Raw genomic sequence first — 23,424 nt, 5'->3', positions numbered from 1 at the left:
CTGGTCACCCGTGGCTTCCTTGCTAGTCAATGGAGAGCCAGTCAATACAGTCAATGGAGTCTACAGTGATTCATCTCATCCTAAAGTAGATGGTTAAAACAGAGCAGATGAATTGCATAATAAAAACACTTATTTCTTCTTGCTGCCTGGAAAGCCCAGTGACTGTCTGCATGTAGACATCTACTCTGTAGAGACCTGAAGTGAAGTGAGGTTAGTCTAATCCCACCTGGCCCTGCCCTGATGCTCTGTGCACATCTTGGGCTTTTGCCAGTGCAACTCTCTCTGAATCGTGGGGTGCACACAGAGAGCTACGATTGGCCTGAGAGATTCACAGATTCACAGATTCACAGATTTCTCTAGGTTGGAAGAGACCTCAAGATCATCGAGTCCAACCTCCGACCTAACACTAAGTACTCCACTAAACCATATCCCTAAGCTCTACATCTAAACGTCTTTTAAAGACCTCCAGGGATGGTGACTCCACCACCTCCCTGGGCAGCCCGTTCCAATGCTTAATAACCCTTTCGGTAAAGAAGTACTTCCTAACATCCAACCTAAAACTCCCCTGTCGCAACTTTAGCCCATTCCCCCTCGTCCTGTCACCAGGCACGTGGGAGAATAGCCCAACCCCCACCTCTCTACAGCTTCCTTTCAGGTAACTGTAGAGAGCGATGAGGTCGCCCCTGAGCCTCCTCTTCTCCAGGCTGAACAAGCCCAGCTCCCTCAGCCGCTCCTCGTAAGACTTGTTCTCCAGACCCCTCACCAGCTTGGTCGCCCTTCTCTGGACTCGCTCGAGCACGTCCATGTCCTTCCTGTAGCGAGGGGCCCAAAACTGAACACAGTACTCGAGGTGCGGCCTCACCAGAGCCGAGTACAGGGGCACAATCACTTCCCTTGACCTGCTGGCCACACTGCTTCTTATACAGGCCAGGATGCCATTGGCCTTCTTGGCCACCTGGGCACACTGCTGGCTCATATTCAGCCGACTATCCACCAATACTCCCAGGTCCTTCTCGGCCAGGCAGCTTTCCAGCCACTCATCTCCCAGCCTGTAGCTCTGCTTGGGGTTGTTGCAGCCCAGGTGCAGGACCCGGCACTTGGCCTTGTTGAACTTCATGCAGTTGACCTCAGCCCATCGCTCCAGCCTATCCAGATCCTCCTGCAGAGCCTTCCTGCCCTCGAGCAGATCGACACACGCACTTAGCTTGGTGTCATCTGCAAACTTACTGAGGGTGCACTGGACGCCCTCATCCAGATCATCAATAAAGATATTAAAGAGGACCGGCCCCAGTACCGAGCCCTGGGGGACTCCACTAGTGACCGGCCTCCAACCAGATTTGACTCCATTCACCACAACTCTCTGGGCCCGGCCATCCAGCCAGTTTCTAACCCAGCGAAGCGTACGCCAGTCCAAGCCCCGAGCAGCCAGTTTCTTGAGGAGAATGTTGTGGGGAACGGTGTCAAAAGCCTTAGATGCCAGAGCAGAGGACAGGTGGCAGTCCCACACTCAAAAACATACCACCCCGATCAACAGCCCACAGCACCAGGTCCTCCAGTGTGTCCCCAGACCCACCCAGACCTACTCACGTGTCAAGGACACAGGACTCAAAATGGGTTTTGCATTGGGATCACATCAGTCCTGGGTGTCTGGTCATGCTCAGGCCAGACCATGCAATGTTCTAATGTCTACAGGTCCTGGAAAGGTAGCGTGTGGTCCCATTGCCGAGGAGGTTGAAGCCTGTGGACACTCCTAGATAAAAACCAAACCAACCAACCAACCAAAAAACAACCCACAACCCAACTGAACCAACCAAAAAAACACCCAACTTTTCTCTTTCCCTCAGATGTGAATTGAGTCTTTGCTTATTTTCTTGTTTCATAACTAAGGGCTGTTTCTGCAATCCTTGTGTAGATATCTACATATGGTCTACGTGATACCCTTCATGAGTAATCCTTCTGTGTTTTGCAAGGTTTGACATAATTTTATTTATTTTTTTGCTAATCAAAAGCCATCACTGCTCAAATGTTTCTGTGCTGTGAAATGACCCCCAGTCAACCAAAACCCCCTGCAAAAAAATCCCTGCCTACGCTTACTGCTGCATGACCTTGTTTCCTGTGGGTGAGGGTGGGAAAGGGGAACGTGCTTACCTTTGAGCAAAGAGCTGTGCAACTGTGGGTGTCAGGAATATCACCAGAATATAGCTGAGGTGGTGCAGTGCCCTTCTACTGGCTTTCCATGCAAGCACGTATCCATAATAGCATCATTGTGAAGATTTCACTTGGTTTCTTCCTCTCTGGCATGGTACGTGCTCATTGAATCTTTAAGTCCTTATTCCTCAGACAAGTCCTCTTGCCTTGGATGAAGATTTGTAATCCTGGAAGGGTTGTTCAAAATTTATACCAGTAATTTTTCATATTTGAAGGTATTAATGATGTACAAGCTACCAGATTCGGTACAAGATAACTGGCTGAGCTGCTGTAGCCTATTTTATCTGTGAAGTAAATATAAGTGATCAAAGGAGAACTTCTGGCTTGAGAATGCATTAATGCTACCGATATCAGCTGAAGTAATGACAATGCAAGTATTTGTTTAAACACTTAGTGTAGCTGTTGACCCTACGGCATCCTCCTTTTTAACATCCACAGATATTTCAAAATCCATGGGATCTTTGGCAATGAGGGCAGTTAAAGCTGGACAGGAAATAGTTTGCCCATCATGAGAATGCTCAAGGTCATGAAATACATCCACCCTTATTCCACATGAGGATGAAAGCTCAGAATCACAGCCCCAGCACCCAGTCAGACAAAATGACAAAACCACATGCCCACCTAAATTCATATATGGAAAAAGGGGTCAAACACTTCCTAACATTTTGGGCTGATGTTTGTGGAAGCTACACGATGTGCCTGCCTCTATAAAAAACCTAAGTCCCCGGGCATCCCCTGCAGGTACACACAGGGAACCCAACCAACCTTAGCCGGGCCTGAGCAAAGGAGGTGGTGGGTACTTCACACAGAGAGGCTGCATTTACATCACTTCAAAGATCCATGGCTAATTGAAAGGGAGATTTGCATTTGCCAATGGAGTTTCAACCTTACTGTGTCCCCGGGCATGGCTTATTGCATGGTTTGGGACACAGGACTGATTTCTTAAACGTGTCCTCTGTGACCCTTTGGAAGTATGGCAACTATTGAGGTTACTATTTTGTTAGCTGTACTGTATCTAGCAATGCAGGGCAATCTCCTGCTCTTGGCTTGGTGTTTCAGAAACAGCCAGTGGGGCTGGCTCTGCATGGACACATTGAGCAAACGCAAATCCCTACCCTGTAACTGATTAGAGGGTGCCTCCAGTGGGTGAGGTACCGGAGAAATGCTTTAGCCATGGCACACCACGGTCTCTCGCCAGATTCAAATCCACACCCCCAGCAACACCAGAACTGTGTTTCCTACCCCACGCAGACCACATCTATTAGTATTTGTCTTTGGTTTTTTTCATCCTTCATTTCCCTTTACATAGTTTTATTTTTCCCAGTCAATAAGAATGATTTCATTCTTCTTAATTAGATTTTTTTTAGGTTTCCCATAGTAATTAATGCACTTTTCTTCAGCACTATAACCTATTACAGTAGTTAAAATATTAAATCATGACAGCTGCCAGATCTAAGGGACCAAGAAACATAGGTTTTTCAGTAGCCACTTTGTCTTCATCTTTTAAATTAGTTTGCAGTCTGCTTTACATTTTTGGGTAAGTAATAAGATTTGTTGATTGGAATGAAGAACGATATAAAAACAAATTGCATTGTACTTTTAATTACATAGTCTTAATTTTTGTGGTGACACTCCAGGCTCTCATATAATGTTGTTTAATGTTTGTATCTCTTTATTGATTTGATAATTTAAATACAAAAATGTTGTTTAATTTGCAAATTTCTACTTTCAGCATTGGGGTGTTGTGCTCATTAAGGAATCAGGGGAATTCTCTCTTTTCCCCCACCTCTTTCATGCACACCCAGGCATGTATGTTCCATATTTGTTTTTTTCAGGCCCCAAATTCCAGCTACAGAGATGTTTTTCTCCACCACTCTGAGCCTGAAATCCTCCCTGTACTTGACAGTTCAAGGAGCTTGGTGTGAAATGAGCTGCTGCTCTGGGGTGGGGCTGGTTTGGGGAATCCTTGGAGGTAGTTGAAGGTAGAGGTGGGTAGGACAAGAGCTGCCGTTGGACACAGTGACTTTGGCGGATTCTTTCTTCACCTGGGAAGTCAAACACCCTCACAGGACTAAGCATGGTTGGAGTCCACCCATCCTCTGTAGGGGACAAGGTGTAAAAATCTCACAAAAGTCCACAAAAACTGTAGGAAGAGCCCATTTTGTGGGCTCCTTCAGTTTAGATTTTCTAGGGGCCATCTTATAAGAACACAACCAGCCTGTGGTGTTTCAAACCTTCCTTTCTCCATCGAAAACGACACCTCCAACCTAACTCTTCCATCCACCTCAGCTCTCTTGGAGAGGAGCCACAGGCATTGCTCCATCCTAACCCAGGCAGATACCATGCCAAATCCCATCTCTATGGACTGTTTTTGAGATGTTTGTCTTTTGGTTTTGGAGCTGAAGGCATATTGCAGAGTTTCTAGAAGTTCAGCAAAATTCAACTTTTCTTGCAAAAATCCATCACCATAAAACTGTTTTCCACTCCCTCTTCATTAATGATTTACTTTCTGTGGAATAAATGCACCAACTGAGGACAGAATCATTATTAAAATCTCAGTTAACAACACAATATCACTTTGGTCCTTTCATTTCCTCCACTATTATAAAATTCAAGATTCATTTCATCTATTAATATTAGCAATCTATTTTTTTTTAATTTTGACCAGACACAAATTAAAGGCAGAATGATATTATGGAAGCGACATCAGAACTTATTCCTTTTTCTGTAAAATCTATTTTTTCCCCTTCCATCAGTTCTCTCCTTGCATCTAACGTTGGCTTCTTTTGCACTGATATTCCCAGTGACTTCATTTGGTACCTGGCATTACTCCCATGGAAGTCAACTGGAAGACACCAACAGCCTTCCCTGGAAGGCGATTGAAATCCAGGGTCAGTGGAAAGCTGAAGGCTGGCAGATGGGTTTGGGAACAAGAGAGCTGGGTTCTGGTCCTAGCTCTGCCACAAAATTGCTCTGTGACCCTGAACAAGTCATTTTATTTCTCTGTGCTGCAGTTACCATGTGTTTAAAATAGGAACAAGAGTGTTTGCTGTTTATCGTTCAAGTCTCCTAGCAAATAAAATGTGATGTATAAGAGCTAACTAAGCAAGAAGGCACAGATCCTGCTCGCTGGAAATCTGTCCTAAAGTAGCAGCAGACTGTGAGAACAGGGCAGAACAGAGATGTACTTTATTTTTCATAGAGCTCACAAATTGCTTCTGTTCCTTTTATAACAGATCATTGTCAGTGGGTTCTAATGAGATTTTCTTTGTGCCTCTGTTACACTAAACATAACTGATATTTCTTTGCAGCATTTCACACGGAAATGCTCTGCTCATCTGCACTGTTTGCTTGTCAAAGAGAGGCTGGATTTTTAATAATCTCAAATAACTAACTTCTGTGGCTATGGCACATGTATCTGTTAACTTGTGCCCGTACCCCACAGCCCTGGGAGCTGCACAGCAGCTGAACATGCACAGGGTGATCTCCTCGGTTGCAAATAGAGGTTACTGCTGTTGCAGGTCCTCCCAAGCACTGCAGTGCTGAATTCCAATGATTTCGGTACCACCAGGACCATCCCTGCATGGTCTTTGTCTAAAACCTGCAGTGACAACAGGAGTACATCCCCATGCTGTACTATTCCTAGCACTGGCGTTTTTCCTGATGTTTTATCTGCACCTTACCCATTGAGGCTTAAGCCCATCACTCACCCTACTAGCAGAAGATACGAGGACACATTGTGCCTTGCATGTATTTGGCAACGTGCTTTGTTTCATCCCAGTCCCCCCGTCAGACCACACGCTTCTCTTTCCCTCAGCCTTTCCTCAAAGCTAGGTTTTCTACACCTCCAGTTGTTCCTTTTGCACCTCTCTGGGCTTTTCCCAGCTGAGCCGTATCTTTCCCGAGGTGTGGAAATTGTTGCTGAGCCAAGCCCCTGCCTCTGCCAGGCTGACTGGAGAGACTGTCCCGTGCCTCTTGTGGGGTGCCCCTCCGAACAGGATCCCAGCACCGCTGCAGGATTTTAGCAGTGCTGGATTCCTGCAGAGCTCCTAAGCATCACAGCCCTGGATCCTTTCCGCACGACAGCAGTCCAGCCAATTGCTCCTCGTCTTGTATTTGAGAAATTGATTTTAACTCTCCTGACAGGGAGTGCAACATTTTAATTACTTCTGTGGATAAAGCCCGTTGTTCCCATTCTGATCAGGACTTAAGAGATAAGTAAAGCAAAGCTTATCAGAGATCCTGCAGAACCTCGAGCTGGAACCCAGGCCACCAGAACATCCCCAGTTCTTTTGCCATACATCCTTCAACCTTCTCATCCTTGTCCCATGCCATCCCTGGCATAGGGTTTGAATCTTTCTCCTCCCTTCATTATTATTGAAATCTTTTCAGATCTGATGTTCGTAGCTGCAATCATTTAAATTATGGTAGGGGAGATAATTAAGTGTCTGTGCACTATCCCTCAGCATGGCTAGGCTACAACAACGGGAAAACATTGGTCACTCGATGGATTATTGATGACATCCCTGCTTCCAGCTCTTGCTTCTCAACACAAGTGAGTGGCACTTGGTGACAAAAACAAAGAATGAGATCAGTGGCCTTTGGGAGCAAGAGCGGCCGAGTGGATATGGGGCCAGAAAAGTCAAGGTGTGAAGTGCAGTGTTCTTTCCAAAGGACCTGATCCCAGTTTAGGGGACACCAAGAGACCTAAAAATAGACTAAACCTTGAGGTTCTTGCTAAACACATGGAGAGGCACTGCCCGTGCCAGGAACCTACGATCCCCTGGCATCGCAGCCAGCAGGGCTGGCTGCTCTCACTCGTGAATGCATTTCTCACCGATAACAGGCCAAAATGTACAAGAGATGAACTCTGTGGAGGGCTGGGAAGCAGACCAGGTTCTTCTCACAAGCAGCAGTGCTTTACCTACACCCGTATTGGCAATGTGTCACTCTTGCCTGGAAAACAGACAGACCAGTGATGGGAAACTTAACAGAATAGTTTTTACACTTGGTACTTTTATGACATGTGGTATGAAGCTAGGCAAATAGAGATTTGCTGAGACAATGCATTTGAGCATCTGGGCAAGAAGCAGTTGATAGGACGGTGAAGACGTAAGGCCCTTGTGGAAGTCTGTGAAACCTGGGAATTGCTGGGATGAGCCCAGCAGGGAGCCCTTTCCATCGAAAGAGAAAGATCTCTTTCAATGCTTGCTCCCCACGTGTACATCACCAGCTGCCAATACATGGAGATGAGCCTCCTCCAGGCAGTTTACAGCAGCATTCCCCCATGAGGATAAGCAGAGACAGCCGCTTTATGCTGTAAAAGAAACCCCTGGACCCAAGGAAAACCACCACGCTAGAGATGCCCAATTTATTACTCAATACCATGTAACACAGTAATGTTGCACTTTAAAGCTCCATGCATCTGCCTTGCTCTATTTATACTGTGGTCTTGAGTGTTTATCACCTCCTGCTAATGGCAGCAGAGTATTTGCCACAAAAACTTAATTATTTGCCTTCTCCAAGAGGGTATTTTTCCTGAGTCAAGCCTTCATGAGAGCAATGCAGGAAGCACTTGGCCCCACCGGGCATTCTTATACCCTAACCGCTGAAATCTGGGACAAAGGCCAATAATCCGGGACAAACTCTAAAAATACACCAAACACTCCGGGACATATTTTATTGGTCCTTCCATGCATGCCTCGAGCGTGTCGGGAGGCACAAGGCCACAGGTAAAGGGTGCTGAAAGCCAAACCCCCAGCGCAGTCCAGCTGGCTGCGGGCGTTTTGGCCGGCCGGCAGGAGGGATGGGGATGCTTCTCGTTGAAATGTTGCTGCTAGTATTTTGCAGGCAGAGCGATTTCAGAGGCACGGTGCCTCTGTACGAACCTTCCCATTGTTAGAGCTTAATTGCAAGTGGTTTAAAAATGCCAAGTCTGGGCTTTTAAATAAAAATTGGAATTTGAAAGATGTTCTTCTGCCAGCTGAACACCTGGGGAGGGAGGAGGGCGAGGGAGCTGGAGAGATGACAGGTCTTGGCTCTGTAGCTCCCGAATGCACTTTAAAACACCTGCATTTTCAGGTAAAATATCAACAGATAAAGACAATGTGGGTAAATACCTACTGTCCTCTTTTATAGAGGGTGGTAACCCAAGTGGAGTTTCAGGGACCAGCCTATGGGCAGCAATCAAACACGTTCTTCTCACAGCTGAAGGGCTGTTGCATTCCCAGGCTCATTTTTAGGTGTTGCTAAACCCTGCAGGATCTGCTGGCAGGCACCCAAATGAGCGTGGCACTTAATGCTGCCCTGACCTGCTCCTAACACACTCCAAGCCCAGAGGATGCTTCACACTCACCCTCTGCCCGCTGCCCCAGCCAGTATCAGCACCAGCAGCTGCTGCATAAGGCAGAGCTGAACGACCAGAGGGACCTGGGGGGTCCTCACCCCAGCCCCAGGCTCCCAGCATTGCATCCTGGCGTTATGCTGACAATGGGAAGATTTTTTTTCTGTCCTTGCTGCTTGCCCAACTCATGCAGAGGCTTCATAGACAATCTCTATGGGAGCAAAAAGTTCTGATGGTGGGACCTCTATTTATCTTCAGCCTTTCGTGAAAGGAGTGTGGTGTGTTTTATGGGCACAGAGAAAGACATTAATAGAATCCCATTTCTAGAGGCTGTCACACTCACTATGGTTATCCCAAAGACTTGGTTTTGGTGTTGCAACCACCTGTTCAGAACATGCAGGCAGTCTTAAGCATTTTGAGTGGAAGGGGTTTTACTGCCACAGCACTTGGTAATCTGTTTAAATTGTTAAGATGCTAGAAATATCTTCCTTCCACTGAGTTTAAGAAGCATTGACTTCAACTCTGCAATGCCCACTCTGGAAAGTTAGGTAGGTTTAGTTTTCAGGAGGTAAACATCAACAATAGTGAAACCATCGTATTTGTATTTTACAGGGAAACTGAGGCAGAGGGCTTGAAACCAAGATGTTAATGGGAATGTCTGAAGTGAGGTACAGGAATCCACTTCCAGAACCACTCAGCTTTTTCTGAGCCCTGGCCAGCTGCTGCAAAAAGAGCTTTAGTCCATGCAGTGCAGGGACGTTCCCCCATGGTGAGAGCAGCACAGCCTGGTGTTTTGGGGTCATTTGAATGCTGTCATCTCATCACTAAAACGCCTGACAGACAAAAGTCTAATAAGATAAAACCAGCAACCACATAACCTTAAGTACAGTGAATCTCAATGAAGAAAACACCTGAAAGGAACCTCAAGTATTAGGCAGACTTTGATGCTATGTCCTAGGTTAAAAAAAGATAGAAAATGCAGCCCTTTACCGATTAAGCATATACCGTCACTGCAGAATTAGTCATATGATGTCCATAATCCTTGTCTGAGTGCAGAAGTCTCCAACTTGAGCATGGGTATGGTTGGTTCCCAGCTAGCTGGCAGGGCTCGAGGTAAGGATTAAAGCTGGGACTCTGCTTTTTTGGGGAGGTAACACGGTAACAGTGCTGCCAGCACTGGGTGCTGGCAGCCCTCTGGAGCCTCCTCGCAATTAACTTCCCCACCCACAGTCCGGGCAAGTGTCCCTGGATTTAAAGGGAAATAATTACACATCGATGCTGCTGCTTACAGCAGTAAAAATAACGAGCTATGCCCCAGAAGCCCTAGCAAAATTCGTGGATGAGTAAAGCGGCGCTAAGGATCCAACGGGAACAAAGCTTCATCGTGTGCCAGAAGACACATGCTGGCTGCTGGAATTTACACCTCAATATAATAAAAACAACAGGGAAGAGCTCAAATTCTGGTGACCTGCAAAACTACTGGGTTTTGGGTATCTTGGGAGCAGATCCCTTTTCTTGGTATGTCTCCCCCCGGTCTGTCAACATCTGATGCCTTGCTCTTTAGTCTGGAGCTAAGAAAAGCTATTGAAAATAGCGCCGTATTGCTTAGGGCCCGCTCTGTCTGCCCTACCACTCACTATTTTTACCGGCCTCACTGAAGCCAGACCGCAAAGGGCAAATTTGGCAACGTGGGTGGGCTTTTTTAGTGCGAAAATCAAGGGCTCGTTCAGACAGCAGCAGAGACCATATGCAGGAACGTCTGGAGGTCCAGGCTCTAATTTAAAGCTGCTTCAAATATAGAAATTCCAGCAAAGTTAATTGTAGCCGTGTTACGGAGAGGTGACACCAGCAGCTCCTTCGAAAGCCGAGGAAGGTTAAAATCTGCCTTTTAAAGTTATGCAAAGCCACCGGGAGCAGAGTCAGGCCGATAGCAGGTATGCATCCTCCTGGGAAATCCTGCAGGTGAGGCACCGACTGCGCAACTCCTGCATTGCCACACAGCACAGATAAAGACCTGGAGCAAAACCACCTTTCCTCCGTGTGCTGATAAGCATGCGACACCGCCCTGCCATATTAATTGGCCTGTGCTTTTAAAACCTTCCTAATTACAACTGACAACTTCGAGTACTGTTATATTGAGAAACCGCTCCGTAGTGTGGGTTGGGTATTACTGCAATGAGCTGTATTACAATACAACGTGTAAAGTGACAATTTATTTACTCGAAGTTATTAATATATAATATATATATATATATTTAGTTTTTTTTTTTTTTTTCTCTTACCCATGCATTTTGAAATGGGAAGGTACAGGCTGAGAGGTGCTGGTAGCTTCTTTAGGCTGGATGTTTTCCTACGAACAGTGTCTGCTTTAGGAACCAGCATGGGAAGCCAGGTTGCTGTCTTGGGGCCCCAGGATGTGGTTCTCACCTGCTGCAAGGAGCACAGGTTTGGCTTCACAGGCCTGCAGAGGGGTCACTGCTACTGCGTTAGGGCTCCGCACCCTGCAATGAACCATGAGCTGCAAAATAAATCCATGCCAGTGAATACAGGAAGGGATAAGGGAAACATTGGGTCCCCTTACCCCAGTATTTTCCACGCTTTATAACACCTCTGTCAGTATAAATTTCCATTTGCTGAAGAAATTACATTTCACAAGAGCTACAATAGGATTTTAAGATAAATGACATGTGAGCACTGCAGTTTCATACAGGCTTAAGTGATCCAAGTATCTTTATCACGTGCGGGGTATCAAAATACATGAATTTGACTTGTTCTGACAGTCACGCGAGAAAGATTGAGTGTCATATGATGCTGTGAAGCATAAAACCATCAGCTAAAATTTATTTTAGCGCAGGAGAGTTTTTTAACTGCTAAGTGTAATTATTTAAAAACGGTCTGAGCTGCACAGCTCTAATGATAACTGGAAACAGGAAAAAGCTCTTGAAAACACCGCTTGTAAGGGCCCTGCTCTTACAGCTTGCTACCTTTCTTCACCGCCATTTCCGAAATTCTTGGAGGCTGGCGAAGTTTTCAAGTGTCATCTGGCTGAGGCTGTAACACTATCCCCAGCGCAATGCTCAGTCCTGGGTGTTCAAGTTGCAAGAGGAGAAAACATTTTAGCTTTTCAGGCCAGCAAACGGCTCCCTGTGAAACAATGTAAGCAAGGCAGCCAGCCGCCGGACTGCTCGGGGGACTAAGGAAAATTCGGGGTGCCATTCACACCGAGGAGAAAATCACCCTGGGGCCTGGCTCTCAGCCTCTGCTCCTTGTGGTGCCCGTGGCAGGGTGCCTAGGCACAAATGGCCACGTGCGTGGAGGCCTCAGGACAATGGCCAAAGAATACCAGGCCTGTTTCCTCAAAAACGATGATATCTGTCTATGGAGATCTTTGCCTGTAGAGCACAAATTTGGGTGCCGGGAAAGGAGCTTTTTTATAGGGTGTAGAAATAGGAGTGGCGTTGGCCGGGGAGCATTTCAGCGGGTGCTGCCTCAGCCAGGCCGCGCCGCCCGTCCGCCGAACATCTCCTTGTGGCTATCCATGTGGATGCCAGCACCGAGGAATGGGTCACGTTTTCCTGTCCCACACATCTCCCCATACTTCAGCTGTTTCATTTAAGAATGCACCCCTCGAATGAAACAAGCAGCCTTATAGGAAACGTCGGCCTGTTCCCTGTCTCTCCCCTCGAGGCCCTGCCCTGGCCAGGCCACCCACCTCTTCCTGCACCGCTGTCCCTGTCACACCCTGCAGGGCCCTCCCAGCACGTTGTCCCCCAAGGGTTCAGTGACAAAATGAGCCCTGGGTGCCCCCAGATTAAGAAAAAATAACCAACCCAAACGTGTGAGAGCTGTTTCTGTACGGCCAGGGATGGATCCCTGACCGCCCTGTCACAGACACATCCCCATCTTGCTTTCCCTGCACTCTGAGCAGCGAGGTGACACGACCTGGCTCCCTCCTCACCTGCCCATCACGACTCTTCATGGGCTTGCCTTTGCTGCTTCTTACCCCACAACACCTAAATTAGTTTCGTGACCCTTTTTTGTAGCTTTACAGGTTGCCCTGCCACGTGTGTGCTACCTCTAACTTTTCCCTGAGAGTCTGGTGTTGAAGTCACAACTGCTGCATTCCTGCAGAGGTACTCCGCTGTACGTACAGCGAACATACTGTGAACGATACTATTAATCAGTTTATTGCAACTCCACCTAAGAATCCCATTCACAGCTAAGAGCCTGTTACACAGGTGTTATACAGACAGAAAAACAAACCTCCAGCTTCAAAGAGGTTACAAGCTCTCACAAAAACCTCCCGCACTTTCCTGCGAGCTTCTCATCGTAAATAAATAAATATTGAAGTATTTCTTCTTGGACCAAAACGTTTCTCAAACTTTCGAAGGAGTGACTCATATTTACTCTTATCTCCCTCCAGAGGGAAAAACAAATGGTTTTATGAATATTTTCAGCCTCGCTCCCCATCAGACAGTCATCAGGCTGATCTGCCTTGTCCTGTGATGGGGTCTCTGCACCCCAAAGTCTTGGGCATAGCTGAACTTTGGCATCTTCCCTTCCTCTTCCTTCCCCCTAAGATTCCTTCAGGCTCCCTAACGCCGCGTTATTTAGTTATAATTAAAATAAATTGCAGGCAGAGTTCAATTCCTGTAGCCCTGGCAATAGAGAAAACCCTATTAACCCTGAAAGGGCCTGAAAAATGGGGCTGCCGAGGTGCTTCTCCAGCGCTGCCATCCCCAGCTGCCGTCCCCATCCCTCCTGCAGCCTCCCTGGGGACATTTCTGGGCACGGGGGTGCTGCGGGGCAGGCTGACCAGCAGCAGGACCCCCACGCCTGGAAGACGAGGCTTTATTCCAAGCAGGACACAGCTTATTCCCACCACCTCCCCCCATTCCCCAGCTTCACCCCTCGGCCCCCAGAGCCCCCTTTTCCCCCCTACACCCCCGTGCGGGGCGCGGCCGTGACGGGCAGCCCCGCTCCCCACTCAGCGGCCGCGGAGCCCCCGCGCCGCTCCGCCTCCCTCCAGCCTCTTTGTATCAAACATCCGGGTTTCCCCCGCTGGCTCCGCTTCGCCTTCTCCTTTTTTTTTTTTTTTTTTTTAGAAGCCATTTTGGACTCGGTTCAGGTTTTTTTTTTTTTTTAAACCTCCCCCCGACACCCGCTTTATTTTTTTTCTGCTTTTTTAATCTTTATTTTTTTTAACCTTTATTTTTTATTATTTTTTAATTTTTATTCTTTCATTTTATTTTTTATTATTTTATTATTTTTTATTTTATTTTATCTTATTTTTGCCCCCCACCCCCCACCGTGTACATGGCAACTCCCGCGCCCGCTGCGCGCCCCTTCCGCGGGCTCTTGCCTTGCAGCTCGGCACCCCCCCGGGCTTCCAGGGGCCGTAACCTCGCAAAGTTTCGCCGCCGCTTCCCCTGTTTCTCTTGCCTGCGCTGGGAACGAGCGTGCCTTGCAGGAAAAAAAAAAAAACAAAGGTGGTGGTGGTGGGAAAAATCCCAAAAAATCGAGGGGGGGGGGGTTCTGAGCGCCTGGCGCACGGCTGCGCGCACATTGCGCGGAGCGCAGCGGGGTGCGCGCAGGCGGGCGGGGGAGCTCGGGCTGCTGGGGGAGCCGGAGGGGCTGGGTTGGGAGGAGGAGGAGGAGGAGGAGGAGGAGAAGAAGGAGGAGGAGGAGGAGGGGGAGTCGGTGTGTGGTGCACGCCGCGCTCCCAGCACAAAAGCCCAGGGAAAGAAACTCTTGGAAAGCTCGGAGCAAACGCCGGGGCCGGGCAGGAGCAGGTCGAGGCGGCCGGGCGCTGCGAGGGGGGCTGCTCCTCTCCACTGGATACATTTTGCAGCTGCGAAGGAATTAAATCCGATTTTTCGGGATTTTTTTTTTCTCTTCTTTTTTCTTTCTTTTTTTTTTTTTTAAGAGGGCAGAGCCTCGCTTCCCTCCTCCTTTCGCTCTCTCTCTCTCTTTTTTTTTTTTATTATTATTATTTTATTTTTTTTCCCCTTGGGGATAGAGGGGCGCACGAGGAAAAAAAAAATAAATAAAGGAAAAGGAATTATGATCGCTTCGTGGCTGACTTTCGCCTTGCTTTGTGGAACTTTCTGTGCAGGTAAGAGCATTTCGGCGTGTTTACCTCCCGCTCGGGCTTGCGGTCGCCTCTCCAAATGCAGAATTGAATGGGCCGTTCAATTCTTTGCAGCCACCCTCCGGGCCGGCCGACTGGGGGAAGACCCCAACCCATTGGGGAACAGCCCCCCCCCCCCCCGCCGCGATTTTCATTTTCTTTCCTTTTTTTTCCCTTTATTATTTTTTTTTCTCGCCCCTCTCCTCCTGGCTGCCCCCCGCTCGCAGGACGAGCCTTCCCGTGCTGCTTTTTGTTCCCTTTCAGGCAGGCTGTGGGAATTAATGGCAATGTAAACACGGCGAGATATCGAGGAAACTTTACAAAAAAAAAAAGAAAGAAAAGGGTATGTGGTCCTGGGGCGGGGGAGGTGGGAAGGTGCCGGGGGGGGTCCGGGGGGGTAACAAGTTGGGAGCAACCGGGAGGAGACCTTTGGGGTGCCCCGGAGCTGCTCAGGTAGTGCCGTGTGTGCGCCCCGCTCCTGTAGGGCTGCGGTTGTGTAAGCCTTGGGGGGGCAAAGAAGAGCCCCCCCAGCACCCATGGGACCCCCCCGGGTCCCCCTTGGGGCCGCCGGCTGTTTGCAGGGAGCGAGCATTTACTGGGGCCGCTCCGCGCTGCGGGGAGCTGGGAGAAAGTTGGGAAAAAGGGGTGTGAGTGTGTGTGTGGGGGGGGGGTAGGGGGGAGCACGCCCCCCCCCGGGGGATGAGGCTTTTGTTGCACGGGGGTGGTCAGCTTTGGGATTGCTTTCGGTCCTTCCGCTTCTGTGGGACCGGCGTGAACCCCAAAGTTCAGCTGCAGCCGGGGGGGGAGTTACCGAAAGGGCCGGGGCGCCGCGGAGAGCATCCCTGGGGAAGGGGGGGGACCCCTCTTGTGTCCCCCCCCCTCCACTTGAAGTCCCTTTACCCCCCGCTTTCTTTCCCTCCTCTATTATTACTATTATTATTATTATTACCTCACTCTTTATTATGGCTGTGTACGGACACCAGCTCTTTTGCCCCCCCCCCCTTGGTGACCCCCCCCCCAAATAACCCCCTGCCCCGAGACAGCGCTGGGCAGTAACTTGTTACTCTCCACCCCCCGCACACCCCCCCCGGAGAGGGGGGGGGACACCCATACACAGAAAGGGGGGGCACATCAAGGTGGGGGACACATTGGGGGGGGGGGGCACCCACCCGAGGAGGGGGGGCACCTTTCCTCCTGGGGGCTCCCAGGGGCAGGGGGTGGGATGCTGCAGCCGGGGGGGGATCCCCTCGGCGCCAACACCTCGCTCTCATTGCATTGCGAAAAGGTGTTTTGGGGGGCTGGGGGGGGGGGGTCCCTCATCCTTTACCCCCCCCCCTTCCCCCCTTCCCACCCCCCCCCCCCCCCAGCGGGGCCGGCCCCGGGGCTCTCCTGCAGCCGGGCTTCCTTTGTTCCGAGTGCCCATTAAATATGCGCTGCCACCGCCTGCCTCTGGCATGACAAACGGTGCCATCGCTTAATTATTGCCATTTTTTTGGTAAACTCACCCCAAAACCGGAGGAGGGGTGGGAGGGGAAAAGCGAAAGGAAAGGTGTGTGTGTGTGTGGGGGGGGGGAGGCAAAAAAAAAAAAAAATGAATGGATTTGATGATGGGCAAAGCCAGCGTGTTTTTTTATTTATTGTTGTTGTTATTTATTTATTTTTTTTTAATATCTGGTGGCTGGGACACTTGCGCGCAGCTTTGTTTCCGTGTGTTGGGAAGGGGGGGGGGGGCGAGGGGCTGGGATTTCCATCGCGGGGCTGGGAGGGCAGGTATTTGGGAGCCAGCGGGCGGTGCGGTGCCATCAGCAGTCGCGGGGCTCGGCGTTGCTATCAGCACAACAGCTCTCTTGGCTGGAAAATTCTATTATGTGCATAAGGGAGATTTATGGTCAATGTATTTTCTTTCCATATATCTTGGAATCCTTTTATCTCGTGTGATTCAATAAAAGAGATGGCTTCCGGGTCGTTTCCCTTTTTTTTTTTCTTTCTGTTATTGTTATTGTTTTTGTTTGGGGTGGGTTTGTTTGTTTGTTTTGGTGGGTTTTTGGTTTTGATTTTTTTGTTTTGGTTTGGTTTTAACCTGTTCCTGTAGCTGTCTGTACAGTGGCAGAAACCTAACTTGGAGGGAAAAAAAAACAAACCCACAGTTGCTTTTAAAAAAAAAAATTAACCCTGAAAGCTTCTTAAATGTATCATGTTATAAAAAGGATAATCTGATCGGGCATACCTACGCTGATCCCCCCCCGAAAATATGATAAAGAAACCCCAGAAAATGAATATTACTCTGTTTGTTTGGAGGGGTCCCCTTGGATCATTCAATCAGTGCATTAGCAATTCTGTAAATCCCTCCCTCTCTTTTAAAGCCTTTTCTGCATTTCTTGGGATATTTATGAGCATTTATCAACGTGATCTTTATTGTCCAGTTTTTCCTTAAGCTGCACAGTCAAAAAAAAAAAAAAAAGGAGCGAAACCAAACCTGAATACCCAAAGTTGCAGCGTGTTGCTGGGGTTTCAGAGCGCTGGGCTTTGCTTGAAGTATGTCTTTTGTGTGTGTACATGTCAGGACTGGGCGAAACTGGTGGGCTTTTCGAAAATCGCTTGACCTCCATTGCTGATGCTTCTCATCGCTACCTTGGCTGGCTGTAACAAAGCAAGCACGGGCTGCTATTCTTTAAAAAAAATCAAAAAAAAAAATCTGTTATGCTTAATTTTTGGAATACTGAGGATTCATTGAGGAAAACATTATGTTCATTTTTAGCCCTTTGTTTGCAAATTTTCTGCAGCCCAAATGTTCAGAAATCATGTTTTAATCTAGGAGCTATAGAAAATACAGAAGGTGTAAAAGGATTTGTCTTGCAGAATGCATTGCTAGCATGCTTTTCCGAGCCATTACATTACTTTTATTTTGGTGCAAGTTTAAGTAATGCCATGCAGCAATGAACTGTGCTGCAAATGGATCTGGTCTGCTCTTTCACTGTCTTGTATTTATCCTCTTGTGCTTGAGAAAGGGAATAAAACTGGCTTCATTAGCTTGCTAATTAAACACAATGAAGTGTATGGCCCAAGGTTAATGGCAATGGCCTTTAAAAACACAAAACTCTTGAACAGGTGTTTGAGATATATATTCTTTTAATCTGTCATCAAATCCAGATAATTATACCACAGAGATAACCATTGTCACAGTTCCGTGGAGAAGAAAATGCCGTGGTAAAGGCGCGAGTGGTGCGGTGCATTATTTTTAGTGGCATTATTTATAAACTGGGTCCTGCGCAGCCTGGGTTTAGTCCCCCTCCCTCTCCCCCCTCCCCATTTCAGAGCATCTCCTGCACTGTTCCTTCAGCACATGCTTCTGCTGCTCGGGCAGGGTCACAAATTCAGGATCCCTGGACCAGGGCGAGAGCCTGATGTGGGCCCGGCCGGTCAGCCCAAGTATCCACGCACCGAAATTTCTGCCATTTCTCGTGTCTCCGAGCAGCCCATCGGGGCTGTGACACCCCTGCTCGCTTGATGAGACAGCGAGAGGCAGCCAATTAAAGCGGCGGGCTCTTGCTCTCCGCGTTAGGGCTGTCACCAACCTCCTGTCCAGTCTGGTCTCCATCAGCTAAAACACGCTTGTCAGGTTTTTTTGTGCTTGGCGTGACGCAACAGTTGTAGACCTCCCCTGCTGCCACTGAATAGATGGTAGAGAAGAAAGAAGCCGGCCAGCCTCACTTCTTTTTTTTTTTTTTTGATTTTTTTTCTTCTTTTTATTTATTTACTTTTGTTCTCTTCCCTCCCTCCCACCGTCATCCTTCCTTGGCACTCACACGGTGCTTTGCAGATCAACCCCAAGGGGTATCCTGGCCTCCCCAGCCCTTGGGAAGATGCAGTGCTGTGGGTGGATGGAGAAGCAGCAGCAGCTTTTGGAGCCCCACTGCTGCTGGACCAGCCCAGGGACTGAGCCGTTGCGCTTTTGTGGGGTCGGTTCCCTTGCAGGAGTGCTGCAGGTGTAAAAGGAATCAGCGGCCATCTGTCGTAGTTTATCGAGAGCAAAGGAGGTGGAAGGAAGAGGTGGTTTGAGACTGGGTATCCAGCGAAGGCGTCCTTACATGCTCTGTGCTCAAGGTGTTTGTTCCTCAAAAGGCAGGGCATCTGGAAAATAATTAAATAAAATAAAGGGAAGAAGTCAAAGTTATTGGACTTCTGGGTGTTGTAGTGACAAGGGTTTTGGCTGTCGTGTTTCAGGGCCTGGTTCTAGGATTTCTAAAATTTTCTGTTGTTGATAACTATTGACCACCTGGAGCCACACTGGGACAGAGCGAGGGCTGTGTGGGGTTCTGGTAGCACCGCACCTTTCGGGCCTGTTAAAATCCAGCACCACCTGCCCACCGCACCCAGGCCCGTTACTTCCAGCTTAACATCACAGCCCTGCTCTGAAAGTTGCAGAAGCGCCCGATAACCTCCGCTGCTGCTTGCACAGGGCCAACTTGAGGCAGTTTGCTGGAAATCCCATCCCCAGGGAGAAGCAGAGCAGCTTCCCTTTGGGGCCAGACACCCGCAGCCAGCGCTGGAGGAGCGTGCTGCGATTTGGGGAGGCTGGAGGCAGGGAGCTGATGACCTGTTGAGTGCAGCCCTGATCAGGACCCGAGTGAAAGCCCTGATGGGTTTTCCCTGGGCAGCTTCCTTCGCTGAAGGGCGATTTGTTCCTTGCAAAGGGTCGGTATCTGCTTCGGGGTGGGCTTCCCCTCTATTTGGGGGTGGTGGAGCAGGGTGGGAAGGGAGGAAACACTTCCCAAAGACAGCTGGAGGAAGCGGTGCGGCAGCACGGGGCCACGCTCAGCGTCCCCGCAGCACCTGGGTGCTCCAGAACGGGGTGGGAAGTTGGGAAGTGGGAACCGCGGGGTGAAATCTCTGCTTTAAAGAGGTGTTGTCTTTCCCTTTTATCCCTTCTTGGCCTTTGATTTTAAAACTAGCAGGGGGGTGTGATTTTCTTGCCTGGCCAATAGCGCTGCCTGGACCTGAATTATTCAGTGTAGCACTTGGCATTCTGCGCCCTGTTCCCACTTAAGCTCTTTTTCGCCTGTTCCTTCATGTGGAGATTTTCACATCAGTGAAATTGGATGTGTTTAAGAGAGGTGTTTGTGGCCGCAGCCTGCACCAGTATAAGTTCTTCCTTCCCCTGCCTTTCCCCTCCATTAACCATTGAGGATCAACTGATGTCTAATATCCTTTCTTCATTAGTCCTTCGCTCTGAAATAATTCTGAGTCTCATTAGTCGTTTGTTCCTTTCAGGTGTTTTAAAGAAAAACACATCGCTATTTTTTTCCTGCTTTCCTAAACCTTCCTCGTAAGTTTTCTTGGAGCCGTTGAAGTCAAGGGAGCAGAGAAGTAAATTAAAGATGAAACACTCTGCCTGCGTTCTGCAGACCCAGCACATTTTATGCTTAGATTTGAATATAACTGTTGGTCTTTTCCACCAATTTCATGTTCTTTTCTCTCTGTCATCTTCCTTCTTTAGTACAGTATGGTTTCAATTCAAACTAAAAGTTAAGAGCAGCAATTGTCAGTGTACACTGTAAAATAATAATATACTTCCCTCCAGCACACAAGTGCCTCTTATTTTGCCAGTATTCGAGTTTTGTCGCTCTGATTATATTATTGCATGTGGCATCAGTCCATCATGGTACTTAAGAAAAAGAAAAAAGTGTTACTGATGTCTAGGTGCTTTGGCAAAAAATGGCTCCTCTTTTACAAGGCGATGCTCGTGTGGAGAGGGGGTCCCTGCCCCAAAGACACAGAGCCCTGGGGGACAAGCATGGAAAGAAATCACTGCAACAGGGAACGGCTCACCCAAGGTCACGCAAAAAATTTGCTCTTGGAGAAAATCCGCTCCTTTTGGGTTGGGCTGGCAGTGAGCAGGGTCGGGTTTGCGCGCAGAGGTTTGGGAGTTTGAACAGAAAAGCAGCAAGGTGGAAAGGCTGAGCCTGTTTGTGAAGGCACCAGTTACCCGCTGTCATGAATAATTCCGCCGTGGCCAGCCTGTTGTGGTGTGCTGTTTCAGGGCAGGTTGGGTTTCTGGGCCGGGGGAGGCTCTGGGGGGAGGCTCGGGGAGGAGGCCGCAGGGCTCAGCCTGCGGTGGTGGGCCTCAGAGGTGGAGGAGCTGAGGGGAGCACAGGAGTCAGACCCCTCTCTGCGTATGTTTGTGTCCTATTCCTACAGCATGCAATTTATGGGACACAACAAACGTTTACCAACCTGTATTTGTTGTTTTAACACCCAACGAGGCAGAGACCTACCACGGTTTTGCACTGGGGGACCTGCCCTTTTCCATGACTGTCCTGAGGTGCTGGGAGTTGGATGCTGGCGAGCGTGTTGCTCGTGGGCCCATGGCCCAAGCTCTGACCACTATATAAGCCTTTTTCATCCACCTGGAATTAAATTTGCTGGAAAAAGGACAGAGTGCTACGTTAACATATGATACCAGATGTATCAATGTGTTGTTTCTTGTCACCGTCTCATACTGCCATGTCCATACATGCGCTCCTGCTCTTTATTTAAAGAAGAATAAAGTGTGTTCGTGAAAAGATGCGGTGCTTTGCAGTCTGAGCTGTATTAATTTTCCATCCAAGTGGATGCTTGTGCGAATACAGCCTTGTGTTTTGAACTCTGCTCTTCACATCTGATTTCCACCCTCATTTGATAACGGTAGAAGAAGAGGCTCGCAGCAGCAGAGGCAGTGCATGAATCCAGTAAAGCTGGAAGAGTCGACTTCTCTACAAGAGCACAGAAAGGAACCAGCACTGGGAGGGAAGAGCATGTCCCTGGCACTTGTCAGGGCAATCCGACATCCTAGGCCTGTGCCGAATTGTCCCCAGCACAGCAGCAAAGGCTCTCATTTTAACAAGTACACAGTAGCTGCCACTGCACAGTAGTATCCTAGGTGTTGTGACTGTCTTTCCTTTTTTTTTCTCTCTCTTTTTTACTACTACTATTATTATTATTATTATTTAAAGCTTTTCCCATTATATAACCGGCTTTCTAACTGGTGGCAAAAGTTGAACTTTTATGTGCGGTGACTGTAGTGTTAATGCAATGCTTATTCCTAATGTATGGCTCCAAGGTGTGAGATTATAAGCCTCTTGAGTGGATGAGAGGGATAAAGTTAGCTCCATTTGTGCCTGATTTATCGAATGGTCAATCTGGGCAGCTAACTCTTCTTTCCTCTAACGTTGTCTGCTTAAAATGCATCACATAACGTGTGAAACTTTTTTTTTTTTTGATTTGGCTTTTAGGAATAGTTTACTTGTACCTAATTTACCTCTGCAGACAGGTTTGAGTTCGTGGGGAGGAAGGAATTGGAACGTGGGTCGGAAGGGAAGAGGTGTTCGATCAAGCTCTGTCTCCTTTTTGCGACTTCTTAAAAGCGTTTCATAAAACGAGGGCATTTCAGGTTTTTTAAGCCTTTTTAGTGCTCTGCTCGTGTTTTGCAGTCTCCGGCTCGCTCCCGCGGACTGGTGCTGTTTGCAGTTCAGCTGAGCCCTGCAAACTCCGCCGCTCTCCTGGGGCTCTATTTGCTATCGATACTCTTTTTTTTTTTTTTTTTTTTTTTTTTTTTTGAAACGAGTGCGTTCAAGCTTCGCAGAGTTGATGTCGAGGCAGCAGAAAGCTGAGCACTCCTTTAGTGAAGCCGTTAAGGGGACCGGTACCGGTGTCAGGAGAGCTGTGAGCTGCCCTCACCTGTGCTCGAGCGCTGGGCATTTGCTGCTTGTTTGAGACCGGGATGCTACCACGTGTGCTCGCAGAAGGCTCAGCAGCCAGCAGGGTGACGCCGTGGCTGCTCAGTGAGGTAGCCTTGTGGGGAACTTTGTCCTGGCCGGCTCACTTGGGACTACCCAGCTGGCAGCACAACCCAGGCGCACGCGGCTCGTGGGTGTCTTGGTTCTTTCCCCAATGTGACAACCGAAACACAGCCGGCTTTTGTATTCCTGCTTTAGTTCCTGAGAGTAACTAATCGCTTCAGAATGCTAATTCTCCTATAGATGTGCAGGCTGAGAAGTTCAGCTCTCCTTGGGTTTTCGTGGTGGGAGTATCCAGTTACAGCCCAGCAGCTATTGGGCAGCGCTCTGGTGCACTCCAGTTTGAACTCGACATCGCTTTCACATGCGCTCACAACTCACCAGGCAGTTTATTTTGGTAGGAAAACCTCTGCTAAGGCCCAGCCTTGTGCCTGGGACAACACGTTTTCCAAAATACTTATTGTGGTAGCGCTGCCAGCGCTCGCCCGCTTGGCAGTGAGATGCTACAGAGCGAGCTTGAGGTGGTGCCAGCAGGCACCGGTGCTGAGACAGAGACCTTAAGGAATGCCCTGCCGTGAGATTCCTGTTCGTGTCAAGCTTAGCACAGCCAGGAGGAGAAGGGCAGATGCTGTGTCTGATACTTGGTGCTGCCTTGTTGGGGTCTGGCTGTGGGTAGGTTTGGTGGGATACTACAGGACCAGAGCATCTCCGGCCAAACCGCTGTGCACATGCATGGGTGCCCTCGGGTGGGGATGTTGTCACTCTGTGCACCCTGCCATTCAGCCTCCTCCTCTGTGCTTCCTTCTACATAGTCCAAAGACAATTTTTTTTTTCTTTAGCAAAACATAAACTCACGGAGGTGACCATTTTCATCTGCTCACTGTTGTTTTATTGCCTTGCGATAAACTGTAGTCTCTTTCTTGAGCTCCTGGTGCATCTTTTTAAAGTGCAAGCATGAAGCAGGGGGC

At 48.6% G+C, this 23,424-nt stretch overlaps 1 protein-coding gene and 2 long non-coding RNA genes across 5 annotated transcripts in view; 1 reads left to right on the top strand and 2 right to left on the bottom strand.

Moving 5' to 3' along the window:
* Positions 1-2,068: 2,068 nt before the first annotated feature.
* LOC308190392 lies at positions 2,069-14,039 on the bottom strand. Of its 2 annotated transcripts, none has more exons than XR_013947150.1 (3): positions 13,914-14,039; positions 10,834-11,069; positions 2,069-2,375 (listed from the first exon to the last, which is right to left on the bottom strand). It is a non-coding gene; the product is annotated as an uncharacterized lncRNA (long non-coding RNA). The 2 variants fall into 2 exon arrangements; XR_013947151.1 differs by lacking the exon at positions 2,069-2,375 and adding an exon at positions 6,851-8,277.
* Positions 14,040-14,198: 159 nt separating this feature from the next.
* ACVR2B (activin A receptor type 2B) overlaps positions 14,199-23,424 on the top strand; it is a 92,880-nt gene continuing 83,654 nt past the window's right edge. Inside the window, exon 1 of one of the 2 annotated variants that reach the window (XM_080581705.1) lies at positions 14,199-14,666. In XM_080581705.1, the coding sequence (XP_080437831.1) occupies positions 14,615-14,666 (52 nt within the window). In that variant the 5' untranslated portion in view covers positions 14,199-14,614. The remainder of the gene's footprint in view (positions 14,667-23,424) is intronic. The other variant, XM_080581704.1, reaches the window with a different exon arrangement.
* The window catches only part of LOC308190390, a 31,435-nt gene continuing 25,803 nt past the window's right edge, over positions 17,793-23,424 (bottom strand). Inside the window, exon 2 of the long non-coding RNA XR_013947148.1 lies at positions 17,793-18,812. This is a non-coding gene — a long non-coding RNA (uncharacterized lncRNA). The remainder of the gene's footprint in view (positions 18,813-23,424) is intronic.

This window comes from Anser brachyrhynchus (assembly GCF_964034855.1).
Source record: "Anser brachyrhynchus genome assembly, chromosome: 2".
Classification (NCBI taxonomy): Eukaryota; Metazoa; Chordata; class Aves; order Anseriformes; family Anatidae; genus Anser; species Anser brachyrhynchus.
The sequence above is the reverse complement of the archived record's forward strand: the minus strand, read 5'-3'. Positions and strand labels throughout refer to the sequence as shown.